Raw genomic sequence first — 15,173 nt, 5'->3', positions numbered from 1 at the left:
TAATTTTTTATTCAAGCATTTCGTTGAAAAGGGGGGGGGGGGGGGTAGGGGGCCCATTTATTTGGTTTGCCTACCCTGGTGAAAATTCCTGGCGCCGCCACTGGTTTACGTAATTCAACCAATATGCTTGAAATTTCGCCACCTTCACTAATTTAACCTGAAAAAACCCGAAACTTTTAACTTTTCCAAATTTCACCCAATTGACCCATTTTATCCAAAATATTAAATATTCCTCATTATTTATTAACAATTATAAGGCATTACCAAGATTTTTCCTTAAATCGCTCATATTTACCCAATTTTACTTACATGTATCCAATTTCAACTGAAATTTACCTAATCATTTATGAATTTGAAGTTTAGATTTAAAATTGCAATTTTCGAAATTTTTCCTAAAAATCTGTGAAATTCCCATGCTATTTTAAATAGGAAAATTATAATTTTTAGTTGTCAAAAACATTTTGCCATGGCAAAACAAAAGCCCGTTGTAACTTTTCCCTTCAGCGCCATTTTATTCGCAAATTTTCTATCTATAGGAAAGAGCATGGGTGACGTACTAGGACGTCACAGTGCCATTACTCTATAGATAAAAAAAAACGCGACCAAAATGGAGAAAGCTACGGAGTGCCATTACTCTACATCGGCTGTCCCATGGCAAAACCGTAATTTTGAGATATTTGACTTTTTCAAAACCTAAGTTAAAAGATTTTAACGTGGTTTTTAATGCGAAAATTATAAAATCCAAAACCATTTTTTAAGTCATAAATAGTTAAATATTTACGACTTTTACCTGAAACTTTTACAGTACTTTTGTGCATGCCTTAGTAATACAGATGCGTAAAAATCAAATTTTTCCAAAATTTGTTGGTTAAAAGGTTTTGCCATGGGGCAGCCGACATATTTTCATATTAATTATGGTTTTTTACTCGCTACCAGCGAGCGTGAACATGAGGCTGTATATATATATTCTAAGTGTATATGTAGGAAATTTCCAATGTGGTACTGAATACGTTCAGATTATATCACTATAATTCTGGGGTCCAGAACCCCAAGAAAAATTTCGGATACAACTGTCCATCCAGATTTAAATCTGACATTCTGTTTTCCCAGGAATCAATACCTCTACTTGGAATGCTTATCCTGCCGTATCTCGTATGGTAAGATCACTCTGACGGCTTTGGCCCCGCCTACGAGAGAAAAAATCCCCTCTGCGCGCGCTCCCCTCTCACGTAGTGGTTTGTTAAGTTAACAAAGTGACGTCAAAAAAACCGTCAGCCACATCGAGACGAAAATCTGCCGCGATAAGCAGTGGCGTAGGCAGAAATTCGTCAAGGCGGGGGTCGAAGTATGTGAATGTTAAGAGGGGGTCGAGAAGGGGGTGGAAATTTAGTATAGTCTAAGGGGGGGGTCTGGACCCGGAACCCCCCCCCCCTCTTGTCTACGCCACTGGCGATAAGCATTCCAAGTAGAGCTATGGATTCCTGGTTCTCCTTGTAAAAAATATTTTCCTACCAAAATGAAGGCCCATAATAATAGGTAATGAGTAAATAATTATTAAAACGAATAATTAACTTCTCGTAGTTGATGACCTTGGCGCGTTAAATAACAAAAAATTTATTATATTTTTCGTATAAAAATAATACCAGTACTCCATCAAGGTAGGAATGTCTATGACGAATAGCGTGTGACCACAAGTTGGCAAGCCAAAATATACCTTTTCGCGAGAGTTTTACTGTGATATTTTTTATATTGCATTACGCGAAATGAAAATTAATGGCTCAGCGGTAAACCATCCGCCTGTTAAATGTATGAACCGAGTTCGATTCCTGGCCACAACCGTATTTGATATTATAATTATTATATTAAAATTATTATAATTCAATTTAATTTATAAATATTATAGAATAAATCGTTACATACAACGGTGTCGGTGGTTTTGTGGTACCAAGGGATTTATTTGAAAATTTAAATTTCTTTCTACGCAATAATTGAAATCGAACACGAAATCTCGTAATATTTAAATAAGAACCAAAATGTAAAACTCTATTAACTATTAATATACGTTTCCGCTTAAGTTGAATTTCTATGGTAGAACACTCGACTGTCAAGCCGGAGGGCCCGGGTTCAAATCCCACCTGACGCTTTCGCAATAACGCAAATTGATAATAAGACATTAAGACGTATACCGTGAAAATCTGGTGTAAACCCTGCAATTTCACCCGTTTGCTAAGACACTCTTTTTCGCGCCTTTATTTGACCCCACTTATTTGCTTCCCGCTCGTCGGCCATTACCTCTGACCTCAGCGGGGATTCCCAGGGAGTTTCTTTGGGTTCCCGTAATGGAGGATGTCGCTGAAAGGGGAAAACCAAACATGGACGCGCCCAGGAAAATACCGCGAAAAAGAGTGTATATAATAATATGTCTATGGTCCGTCCCAAAAGTCAATAACTAGTAGCAGACGGAAGAATTGTCCCTAGTGGTATTAATTTCTCGAGATCACCCTTAAAGATATATCTCCGCAATTCAGAGTTATTTGCTAAAAATGTTATCCCAGTTCTATCCCGCCCGGTATAAAATTTTAATTATAATTAAAATAATTGAGACGAAACGACCAATTTTAATTCATTCAGAATATTGTAAAATAAGTAGTTACAACAGTGAGTTAGACGTACTATAACAATGCACAATACAGTAAAAGCTTATCAGTTGAATATAATACGAAGCAAATTTTAATGAAAGAAATATCTACCAAGGGTATTTGTATTTTTCTCGCTTACGAAATACTATAGCCACACCTTTAACGCTCATTTTATTTCAACACTTGCCCTTGATGAAGATACCGTAGAATAGCCATTTTCGACATCTGGTAGTGGACGACTCGTAGACTTCCAGTTGACGTTGTGACACATACCGCATGAAAAAGACCAATGCCATCCAATTTCCAATATCATATATTGACTCGAAAACCCAGGAAACCAATGACTGTATTAGGAATCGTAGATATCCAAATATCTACAACAAATGTATTAACAAGAAGCAAAAACCTTACCATCAACAAAGCACAAAGAGCCACTTGACTAAACGCAACCTCGAATATCAATAAACGTTAAATGAACGCCTTCGCTGTATTGCAACTATATTTAAGACGATTATAAAACCCGTAAATAGATAACAAAAAACTAACAAAGTGGATCACCCTTTAACCCTCTTATCTCTGCTGACTGCGCTAAAACAAGATTTAACCTTTAAAATTTCACGCTTAAAAAATGTAGACTTTAAAAACCATTAATATACTATTCCGCTAAGGTGAGTTTATAATTTTCAAAGAAATGGCATCTTGGATTAATATTAATCCAAGTTGCCATAACACTCAGCACTCGGTCCGTCCCAAAAGTCAATAAGAAGGAGTTGGAGAATACGCACCCATAACAAACGTAGCGACGGCAGGCCACACACCCACCCACACACAGACTGACACGCTGGTTGTAAAACCTCTCCTAGGGTACAGAGTCCCCTCGGAGAGGTAAAAACACCAACATGCGCCATAACACACAAACAGCACTCACCATAATACACTCAAACCACAAACACTCTCCAACATACGTCACCACACAATATAAACTCACAAATTGCACGTACACACATACTGTATGTACCCAATGGAAGAAAGAACGGTTTTTGGTAAACACCTTTTCCACAATTTCAAAAACTGCGAACGCGCTTTTTAACTGAAGTCGCGTATCCGCAGCCAGACACACAAACAAACAGACACGGTGAGTGTAAAACCTCTCCGAGGGGGTTTAATTAATAAGTGCCGATGGTTTGTGGGTAAAATATAAAGGTAGATTTTTAATTACATTTACATAATCGCAACAGATGGCGTTTCGGACGCAAAAATGTACGGGACATAGCAGGCTCCATGGACAAAGAATCTAAGGGGACTCACTATTCAGGCTTTAAAAAGTACGCGTTAATTCTGGGAATAGGAGAATCACGGATAGTTTTAATTCAATGTGGACAAACTTAGCGTCGCTGAAGTCGATTTCCGACGTAGTTTCGTAGAGCATGGACGAAATCACTGTTCCCGATATTTTGGCACATTAGACGTGGCCTAAATCGGAAGGCTTTCTGAGGTACATCAGTCGCTTTGAAGCGCCTCAAGAATTCTGTTCAACTATCCCTAGGATAATCTTAGGAGACAGTATGGTACGTGCGAGAAAGTTAAATTAGGCTAAAGTTCATTAAATTCTTTAGGTTTAGAAATGAAATGTATTATTATTATTATTAGAATTTAATTAAAAAACCTCAGCCATACGCGGCTTACTGGTTATTTTTACTTAACACAATGTTTAAATACCAGTATTTAAACTTTTAAAGAACCAATTTCCAAAACAAAAGGTCTAAAAGTTACGATTAATCAACAACGGTGCCATTTTGTCAAAACTGAACGTGAACGCTCCAGCTTCTCTACGAAACAACGCCGGAAATCGACTTCAGCGACGCCAAGTTTATCCACATTGAACTAAAATCCCAGTATTAACGCGTGCTTTTTAAAGCGTAAACAGCGAGTCCCTTTAGATTCTTGGTCCATGCGTAGACCTTTTATTTTTGAAATATAATCTTTAAAAGTTTAAGTATGGTTGAGGCTTTTTAATCAAATTCACTGGAATACATTTCATTTCTAAACCTAAAGAATTTAATGACCTAAGCCTAACTTTCTCGCACGTACTGTCGCCTAAGCCTCGACTAAGCCAGGGTCACACTAGAGCTTAAAACCCAGTTTAGGTCGGTTTGAAAGCCAGTTTAGACCACCGAAGATAATTCGTGGTTCACACAAGTTCACACGTTTGAAATCGCTTCACCCCGGCTCGCTATATAGCCAAGGCTTAACGTCATTTCAAATTATGACCAGAATTTTGAAAATAATAAAATTTATGCCAAAACAATTAGTTAATAATGTTTACTATACATACAGTAATATTATTGGACATTATTTAGAATTTTATTCCCATTGTTTTTGAAAATACGAGCATTTTTACTTCCCCGCCTTGTCGTTTTGAAAGCGATTCTAAGCGAACCGACTTGCACGAGTTGTTTCCCGAACCAACACGAAGCGATTTTAGGGGTAAGTGTGAACCTGGCTCTAGTGATAGTTATACAACTTAAACAGAATTCTTGAGGCGCTTCAAAGCGGCTGATGTACCTCAGTAAGCCTTCCATTTAGGCATGGAGGAAGAGTGTTTAGGCGTAGTGGCGTACTCGGTGTAATTTCACAACGGCCAACAATTTCAACAAAAATAGAGTGAACCAACTAGAGAACGCGCAGCCAGGTCGTGAAAGTTGACGGGTGCTGATCCCCTTTTTTGTCAGCCCCCACTGGGTGGGGTGCATTTGGCCGACTCCGCATTTGGCCGACTCCTCATTTGACCGACTTTTCATTTGGCCGACTGCTCATATGTCCGAATGCCCATTTGGCCGACAGCGCATTTGGTCGACTTTTCGGTCGGCCAAATGAGCAGACCATATGGCCGACTACTCATTTGGCCGACTACTCTTTTAGCTGAAATTCTGGTCGGCCAAATGAGCAGCCCGTTTGACCGACTGCTCATTTGTCCGACTACTCATTTGACCGACTGCTCGTTTGGCCAACTGCTCGTTTGACCGACTGCTCGTTTGGCCGACTGCTCGTTTGGCCGACTACTCATTTGACCGACTGCTCATTTGGCCGACTGCTCATTTGACCGACTGCTCATTTCACTGACTCTTATACAATAGCCTGTCCTTATCTATGTCTTTAGTGTTAGGTTGACTTATAGAACGGGCAATGTATTCTAAGTATTGGCGCCTGACGGCGCCGCGCACTCGCTTCGCTCGAGCGCTGGGGGGCCGGACCGGCGCCCCCCCAGCCCCGTTCTTTATAACCAAGCTGGGCCTTCTAAAACGCGACCTAGAGGACAGTACCTAGCCAAACGCACCTAGTATCGTCTAAATGACATATGAGCAGTCGGCGAAATGAGTAGTCGGCCAAATGAGTAGTCGGCCAAACGAGTAGTCGGCCAAACGAGTAGTCGGCCAAACGAGCAGTCGGCCAAACGAGCAGTCGGCCAAACGAGCAGTCGGCCAAACGAGCAGTCGGCTAAATGAGTAGTCGGAAAAATGAGCAGTCGGTCTAATGCACTGTCCATTTGGCCGACTGCCCATTTGGCCGAATTCTCAGTCGGTCAAATGAGCAGTCCATTTGGCCGACTGTCCATATGACCGACTTCTCAGTCGGACAAATGTGCAGTCGGCCAAATGGACAGTCGGCGTAACGTGTATTTTGTGGTCGGCCAAATGAGAAGTCGGCCAAACGAAACTCTCCCCCCCACTTTCCTACCCTGTGGGAGTTGGCGTCAAGCTCCCGGGGTAAAAAGGTTATTCATAAAGCCTCCTCTCTCTTCCTCCGTGATTTAGGCCACGCCTGCCGTGTCAAAATATCGGGAACAGTGAGTCCCCTTAGATTCTTGGTCCATGTAGGCTCGTAGGCATAGGTTCGTTTTCGAGCAAATGTCATTTGAATACTCAGAACTTAATGAACTCCAATATTGAAAACATTTGAAGGCAGCCTTAAATTACCAGGAATGCCTGAAAATTTGCAATATTGCCTAAGGACAAAGACCATATCAAATGGAAATTCAACCTTTAAATTTCCTAAAAAAATACTTTAATATCTTGGGAGTACCGTAATTATTCGCGTGTTAATAAAATTAAAGATAGGGTGTAAATTCCCATATTACTGTTGGATTACCTAATTTCAAATATCTTACATCTCGTTTAGCAGAAGCTTGGCTAACTTGCCCTAGTTACGTAAAAAATCAAACGTCGCTCGTGATAGCAGACGATATTTCAATGTAGAGAGAGAGAAAGAGCCCGGCGGTGATCCCTTGACACGTAGACTTTAAATAAAATAAATGTTAAAATATATTTTTTAAGTAAACGAAACAAAATTGTTTATTTAGCGTCTCTAATTAAGGGTAGTAGGATAATTCGCTTTCGTTCGAAAACTTTCCCCATTGTAAACCAAGCGGAAAAGCAACAGCGTAAATGTAAAAAATGGGGATAATCAAAACTTTATCCGTTTTCACGCGGTCCTTCGCTCGATAGGCCTTCTAGGGAAATAGACAACTTAAGACTAAGAATCTTTCCGAAGTGGTGACAAAGTACCAGATATATCTAAGCGAATTCTAAATTTTTAAATCTTTAAAATTGGTGACAAAGTACCAGATATATCTAAGCGAATTCTAAATTTTTAAATCTTTAAAATTGGTGACAAAGTACCAGATATATCTAAGCGAATTCTAAATTTTTAAATCTTTAAAATTGGTGACAAAGTACCAGATATATCTAAGCGAATTCTAAATTTTTAAAATAATACTTTATATGTAGATATTAGATATAACCAGAAGTATATGATATATTCCACGCGATTAAGGTATAAAAATGAAACGGGCATTTTCGCAGGCTCTATAGGAATAAATTTCCCACCAAACAGCGGAAACGTGCGCAGCACCACGGTTCACAGTTTAAAATTTACCGCGTGTATTACCCCGAATTAGGATGTAAAATGTTCGTAGGCATAGAGTAGTATCAGTGCTACATCACGCAACGTCACCCATGCTTTTTCCTATAGAGTAAAAAACGCGCCTAAAACTGCGGCCATGGCCAAAGCTACGAGGTGATACTACTCTATATTTAAATATTTTACAAACAATATTTTTCAAATGTAACAGTTGTAGAAAATCACTATATTGAATAATTTTCTATAGAAGATTATTCCGAAAAATCAATGGGGAACCTGCGAAGGTACAAATATCAAGCGAATTTAGGACCAGATCCTATTACCATTGTTTTCCTTTTTTATGAATAACATTAGCCGTTCAAGAAGATGAATACTAAATTATTGCGGTGATTGAAGCTTCATTTTTTGTCTTACATTTGTATTTACTCCTATGGTTTTTTTATTTCTGTATTATTTTCATACTAGCGTGATGGGTCATACTATGTTTTTTTTTTCCGGCTTTAGAACCTCTTTTTAAGAGATAAATTTCGCATTTCAGATAAAATAAAAAAAGACACAAAGTAAAGTAGCATTCTCCAATCACGATTAAAATTTTTATTGGAAAATAAAACCCTTCAGTGGTTTAAAGAATATTGGCTACGCTATTGTACTTTCGCGGAGGGGGGAGAAGCTTCGTTGGTTTTCTTCTCAAAAATTGAGAAATACTTTTTGCCTTTAGGGGCGAAGGGGGGTGGGGGGTGTACAAAACGGCCTTCGAGCTGAGGGGAATGAGAAAAAAGGTTTTCGATTTTCATTTCGTCAAAGCTCATGCTCCTTCTCAGACGTACGTGGAATTTTTCCCGGAATTTTCCGATTCAAATCTAGTTTTTCAACGAGGGCATCCCTTCGTTGTCGCGGTTACCTACTTTCGCCTTCTACAAGTATTTTTATCTTCCGCGAACTACGTCTGACCGGTTATGGCTCCAACTGATAGTAAAAGCGACGCTTTCGGTCACTCCGATAAAGGCCAGGATCCACCGTTGGTTTTGGTGACCGGCGCGTCCGGCTATATCGCCCTCCACATTGTCCGTCTTCTTCTGAACGAAGGATATCGCGTCCGTGGCACCGTGCGAAGCGTGTCCAACCAGAAGAAACTGAAACCGCTGAGGGCAGTGTGTCCCGAAGCGAGCGAGTGAGCGACCATTTTTCCATTATCCACCCCCGTCATTTATTTGTCTTGGTTAAAATAGTGTTTGAAACGTTTTTTGGTATAAATCGGGAAGTATTTATTCCGTTGCCATCAAACGTTTAAACCTTATAAATAAAAGCATTAATATCAACCTTCTTAAGGGTTTCGCCGCCTAAAAACGCGTGTTTTATCTTTTAACACGTTTCCGTTGGGTTGTCGTCTTCTAGGCATTTGCTTGATTTTATCGAAGCCGACTTGACCAAAGACGAAGGATGGTCAGAAGCCGTTCGCGGTTGCGATTACGTCCTGCACGTGGCCTCCCCCTTCCCCAACACGCCACCCAAAAGCGAGGACGATCTCTTGAAACCCGCCGTCGATGGCACCAAAAGAGTGTTTACCGCTTGCGCCGATGAAATGCTCAAGAGTGGAAGTAAACTAAAGCGAGTCGTCTTGACCAGTTCCATAGCCGCTGTACACGGCGAAACCGTTGTTGACAAAGAACTCTATACCGAGGAAGATTGGAGCGACTCCAAGTAAGTGTATTGACTGATAGCCAGAAATCTTTACGTTCATAATATTATGGGTCCGTTCAACAACTAAAATATGCTTTCTCGAAAAAGCGATTCCAATTTCAGCGCTGAGCAGCGTGACGTCAGAGGTTGTTGTTTAAAAGAATTTTTTTTTATCAATCCCCATCGATTGTTTTATTTCCCCGAATGTGATTTCAGCGACGGGCAGGTCACTTCCTTGATTAACGACGCACCCCTCAAAAGATTAAATCCGATTTAATCGTGATTATTTTGATCAAATTCAATTTAATCACGATTAAGTTGATTAAATCACGTTTAACCATGATTAGAATGTGTTAATCTGATTAACTGATTAAATCTGTTTAAAATGATTAAATCCTGATTAAATCTGTTTAAAATGATTAAATCCTGATTAAAAAATATCGTGATTAGTATGATTAAATCGTACTTTAGTTTTGATTTTAATGATAAATTCTCGATTCGACCGATTATATTGATTAAAATGATTAAATCTAATTAAAATTATTAGATCATGATTAGAATGATTAAATCTCGTTTAAATGATTAAATCCTGATTAAAAAGATTAGATCATGATTAGATTTTTTAATCTTGACTACCCTGATTTAATCATTTTACTATGATTAAGATGCGCACCCAAAATGGAATTGACCTGCCCGGCTGCCCCCTCGGATTTCAGTGAATAGATAAGATGGCGGAAGCTGAAAATCAAAAATTAAAATTGCTATTTTGCTCTTAAATGAACTTTGTAATTATGACGAGATTGAAGATTTAATTAGATCATCCTTCAATGTAACATTTACATACTCCATCGCCAAAAATTTCACCGTGTGCTTTACGCACGTGCTCGAAAAGGAATGCGCTTGCTTCGATGGGAATATCCGATTGGAAGCGTGACGTCAAAACCGGAAATTGGAAAACCCCCAACAACTTCTTTTCATCCGATGCTCAGAGCTGAGCCCTTTTTTTTGAGTTGTTGAACGCACCCTATATAAAACCTCGCTAAAATAGTTTTTGAAATTTTGTTTATGAAACGAATAATAAGTTGTATTTCCCATTCCGCCATTTTCTTTAAATAAAAGCAAGAATGTATTTATTTATACCTAGGGAGAATGTCTGTCGAGACGGTTTTTAGCCTCTCTCAATCCACCCGTTGGTCCCCCCAGTACGCTCCTCCGCTTAAAATAAAACGAATGGTCCGGGTATTTCATTGGCTGCTTAAAATTTACGTCACCTAACGCCATGGTAATCAAACGCCGGTGACGTTTTGTCTTTCCCCCCCCCCCCCCCCCCGCGCGAGACGAGGGAAAGACGTTCAACGTGCCCGGCGATTGTCGCAACATAATCATTCTTCCTAAATATAAATAAATACATTCTTGATAAAAGCACAAGTGTATGAGGCATTATTAACTTATGATAAAAGAATAAAAATAGAATTGACGGATTTTGAAATGACGTTTTAGCGCGCGACACTACAGGTACATGTCTTGGGCACACAGCCTTCTTTGCGTGCTTTTTTGACCATAACATGTAGAGGTATTTTCACGCGCAAAATGAATTTTAAAAGCCGTCAATTGGGTTTGCTGTAAACTTATCTTTGTGGTTAACGTCTCTTTGTCAGGTCAAAATATCTCGACGCTTACCCCAAGAGTAAGACTTTGGCGGAAAGAGCGGCTTGGGATTTCGTCCAAGAACTTCCCGAGAAACAGCGCTTCGAGTTGTCCGTAATCAACCCGGGTATCGTTTTCGGACCCATCCTGTCGAACGAAGCGGCTACCAGCGTGGAAATCATCGTCCGAGCGATGGACGTCATTACGATGCCTTTAGTTCCTCGCGTCAATTTGTGCATTTGCGACGTTCGGGACGTGGCTTTAGCTCATCTGAAAGCGATGACCTTGCCCGAGGCCGTTGGAAAAAGACATCTTATCGTTTCGGGTCATCTTTGGATGGGGGACGTGACAAAGATTCTTCACGATGAATTTTCGGAATTTGGGTAAGAAGGATAATGTTTTCTACAATCATTCGAGAGTTGAAGTACGCGACTGGTTTCATTAAACATTGCGAAACCCGAAATATATTATCTCCTTTCACGGTTGCAGAAATACATTCATGTATTTCTGACGGTTGTAATTCCATTAGAGGTCGATTTTTAAATTCCCAACAGATCGCGCTAAAAGACTGGAACTTAAAATATCTAAAAACAGCGAAATATTTTTTGCGTTTCTATTCATGACGAATAATTCCCGAGTTGAAATTCAAAAGGTTTAAAATAGTATTAGAAGTTGTTTTTGTAATAAATTGTATTTATTACTTTCCCACCTAACGTTTAAATTGACACAGTCTAGGTGAAAAAAAAATAGATCTTATAGGGTAGATTTCAATGTTTTGATTCCACGTAATGAATTTCTGAAAACTACCCTTGTTAACCCTAATTCTGTAATCAGTTACGTAATCACTAGAGCATAGTCTTAAGCTACAAGGTTTTCCTATTACTAGGAGTGATCACCCCATTCTCTCAAACCACGGCCAACTTTGATCACGCGCTTTTCGCGCTACTACGGCCAACACATTCGTCGAAATTCCGCGAGCAAGGATTTTCCCCATATAAACTGTACTATAATGTGTAGGAGTTCAGCGCCACGCTCGGTGGTTATATTGTCCCCAATGTAAAAACTATACTAAAAATAATAATCCGCTAGGGGCGCTGACGTCATACACATCTTTTGCTCATAGGTTAACACAGGAACGTCAACGAATGAGATGGCCGCTGTAGCGCGAGAGATGCGCGAGAAATCAAAGTTGGCCGTGCTCAAATAAACCACCTGACTAAGAGAGTTACGTGGAAACGGGTTTTTGCCATTTACCAAGGTGGGTGAGAATATCGAGGGAATGATGACCTATCTTCGGTCAACTAGCGACTGAATGGGAAATGTAATTTTGAGTTCAGGAATGGATTATCCCGTTAAAAGGATGGGGGGGGGGGAGTTTTTTTTTTTTTTTTTAGAACAAACTCATGGTGTCGGCCAAAGGCCTTAGACACCAAAAAATGTTGGTCTGTACCCGCGCCTGACAGTTAGTCGCGATGCTTTCAATCGGGAATGAAAAAAAGTACGACAGTTAGAATTAAAATCCAATATTTCAACGGGAATAGGTTGGGAGTCCTTGGCTTTTTATGTCAAGTACGGAATATTCAACTTTCGAACGAACTTCCTTGATTTTATTGTTAATATAAATAAGTATATATACTAAATATTTAAGAGTCGCCTACGGCGTAAAATCGTGAAATATAAACCTTTTTTACAACATAAATCTTTCACCCACATAACATAGAAGCTTCCGCATATTAGTTTCGCTGATTTCTTTATCGTTACAGCTTAAATTTACGGTAAGCCGTAAATTGTCTCCTTAAATTTCCAAGTCACTTGGTAGAAGAGAAATCAATGGTTTGGCAGTGATGGCGACAGGATTGTCTGACCAGTTATTGATATGATTTAATAAAATCATTGACTTAAAAATCGCCTAAAACAATAAGTTTTCTAGCAATGCCAATTTAAAGCAAACTATTTTGGTCATTAAATTAAAATATCACAAGTAACATAATGTTTTTATGTTAATTATGATAAGTTTAATGAAAATTTTTCTTTACATTCCCGCTGCAGCTGCACTCAAATTATTCATTTTTTTTTAACAAAACTGAATAAGTGTTAAAAAAAAAAGTCAAAAAGGAGAATTAAAAATCAATGAAAATCGGATTTAATTTTTTAATTAAATTTAAAAATCAACAACCCAAATTAAAAATGGCGACCCAATGCGCAAAATTTTAATTTGTACTCAGCCCAATCTCGCCCATTTTTGCTTGTTCGTCACACGTCTTCCGAAATAAAGACAATTTGAAAACGAAAACAGGAAAGCGGAGATAAGTCTTCCTATAAATGAAAAATTCTGAGCAGTGAGTCGACATTACTACTAACCTTTAAATAAAGGGCTATGCCAAAGGAAAAATATCATTGTTTCCGAGGGGTCGGACATTTACCAAAATCCCGTACACTTTGTCTAAAATCGCAAAATCTTTAAACTCTCTCTATGGTAAATTAACATTGAAATCCCAAAACACTTCAAAAAGTACTGATAAAATCGCCAAAATCTCTACGAAATCCCGTACAAAATAATGGCAAGTGTCCGACCCCTCTATTGTTTCACGGTTGCAGTCCCGTAATCTTCAGAGAAACATTTCCCTATTTGTACTTGCATGATTACGTCACACAATTTTAGTGGGCCATCCATTACCGTTTTATACAATCCCTAAGGGATTTGTGTCGCCAATGCCGCCGCTACCGTATTCCACATAATTCTTCAATAATTAGGTCTAGAAGGGTCCCTGATATGTCAATCGAAAGCATATATCATACCCTCGGTAGCCACAGGCCAGTTTTAATTTTTTTTTTCAATCGGAGCTCAAGAAGTAAATCATTATTTCGTTTTAGTGGTTTTCGCGACTTCTGACTTCAAATCTACATACTTTTTTAAAATTGGAAAATTATATTTTTAGTTAGTACTGATCATTTCTGAACTTTTTCGGTTGCATCAAGAAATTTTAATTCGCGGGACCTCATAATCCGCGTACGCACTATTTGAATTTCGTACCAATTGATACAGGCGCTATCTAACTCCAAAAAACATTTGCGTTTCGCTACCTTATTTCCAAAACCAGGTAACTCAAAAAATTCGGTTTGTCTCAAAATAAATTTAATGTGTTAGTGTTTCGCTAACTTATTTCCGAAACCCAGCAACTCGAAAAATTAGGTTTGTTTCAACATTAGTTTAAATAAACGTGTTCGCGTTTCCCTACCATACTCCCAAAACCAGGTATCTCGGAAAAATTCATTTTCGCTAAAATTTCTGAAAATTTAATTTAATAATTTAATACATCGGGGGGATTCTGTATACTTAAATGTCCGTGACATCTTGTTCGTATTGTGGTTGATTTGGAACCGATGCGCTATTTTCCAGATATGTTTCTAGCGGAACAAAACCGCAATTAGGGGTCGTTAATACTAAGTGTTCGTTATATATGGATTAATGGACTGTAACTAATCTCTTCCGTTTTCGCTGCCTTCTTCCTTCAGGTACCGGGTTCCGATGTGGCCGAGTCCCTTCATCGCCATGTGGTTTTACAGCTTTTTGGATAAACCAACCAGACTGTTGTTGCACAGGGTGGGAAAAGTATATACCTTCGACAATCAACGCATGAAAACCGTCCTCGGGATCGAACCGCGACATCCCAAGGAGACCATTCTCGATACCGCTCACGATCTCATTCAAAGGGGCGTCATTCAATGCACCAAGAAATACGTCCCCCCTAAAACCGACACTAAACTCTAAAAAACTACACCCGTACAATAATTTTACGTCAAAGTTACGTTTCTTTTGCAAGTCAGCTATTTAATCATCCTCCAAGCTAATATTTTGAAACGATTTTAAGGTAACATCTTTCGGGTTTTTACTTATGATGTAATTCAACCGTTTACGGATCATAATTAATACATTTCTATAGCTTTAGTCTTGAAATTAGTTAAAATTAAGAAAAGGCCACTGAGTCTTATGGACAACCTTTCTGTATCTATCCTATCGTAAATTGAAGGTTATGGGTTAATTTTAGTTTGATTGATTGGTACATTTTATAAATGTATATAATTTGATTGTAAAATGTAAATAAAACATTTCTTAAAATATAAACCGAATTTTTTTAAACTATCCCGCAGCCCCCCCCCCCCCCCCTTAAAACCCTAAAATGCATTAACAAGATTGTTTTGTCTTTCGTTTGAAACTTCTTAATATTGCTCAGCTTAGAAATATAATACTCACTTTCACCGTGCTAGATTTTTAACTCAAAAATT

The 15,173-nt window shown here is 38.8% G+C and overlaps 1 protein-coding gene across 1 annotated transcript; it reads left to right on the top strand.

Annotated features, from left to right (window-relative positions):
- The first annotated feature begins 8,340 nt into the window (after positions 1-8,340).
- Positions 8,341-14,893, top strand: LOC149941492 (uncharacterized). The gene is made up of 4 exons (XM_090178765.1): positions 8,341-8,730; positions 8,955-9,260; positions 10,898-11,269; positions 14,403-14,893. Exons 1-4 carry the CDS (start codon positions 8,516-8,518, stop codon positions 14,656-14,658), a joined length of 1,149 nt encoding a protein of 382 aa, XP_090034891.1. The 5' UTR covers positions 8,341-8,515; the 3' UTR covers positions 14,659-14,893.
- The last annotated feature ends 280 nt before the right edge of the window (positions 14,894-15,173 follow it).

Source organism: Leiobunum rupestre, chromosome 6 (genome assembly GCF_980474605.1).
Source record: "Leiobunum rupestre chromosome 6, qqLeiRupe1.1.hap1, whole genome shotgun sequence".
Classification (NCBI taxonomy): Eukaryota; Metazoa; Arthropoda; class Arachnida; order Opiliones; family Sclerosomatidae; genus Leiobunum; species Leiobunum rupestre.
The sequence above is the reverse complement of the archived record's forward strand: the minus strand, read 5'-3'. Positions and strand labels throughout refer to the sequence as shown.

Bases quoted from the DNA above. Each gene is read 5' to 3' on its own strand.
- LOC149941492 (XM_090178765.1), top strand. From the start codon at position 8,516: ATGGCTCCAACTGATAGTAAAAGCGACGCTTTCGGTCACTCCGATAAA. The intron at 9,261-10,897 runs GTAAGTGTATTG...TCTCTTTGTCAG, and splicing joins GAAGATTGGAGCGACTCCAA to GTCAAAATATCTCGACGCTT. The intron at 11,270-14,402 runs GTAAGAAGGATA...TTCTTCCTTCAG, and splicing joins GATGAATTTTCGGAATTTGG to GTACCGGGTTCCGATGTGGC.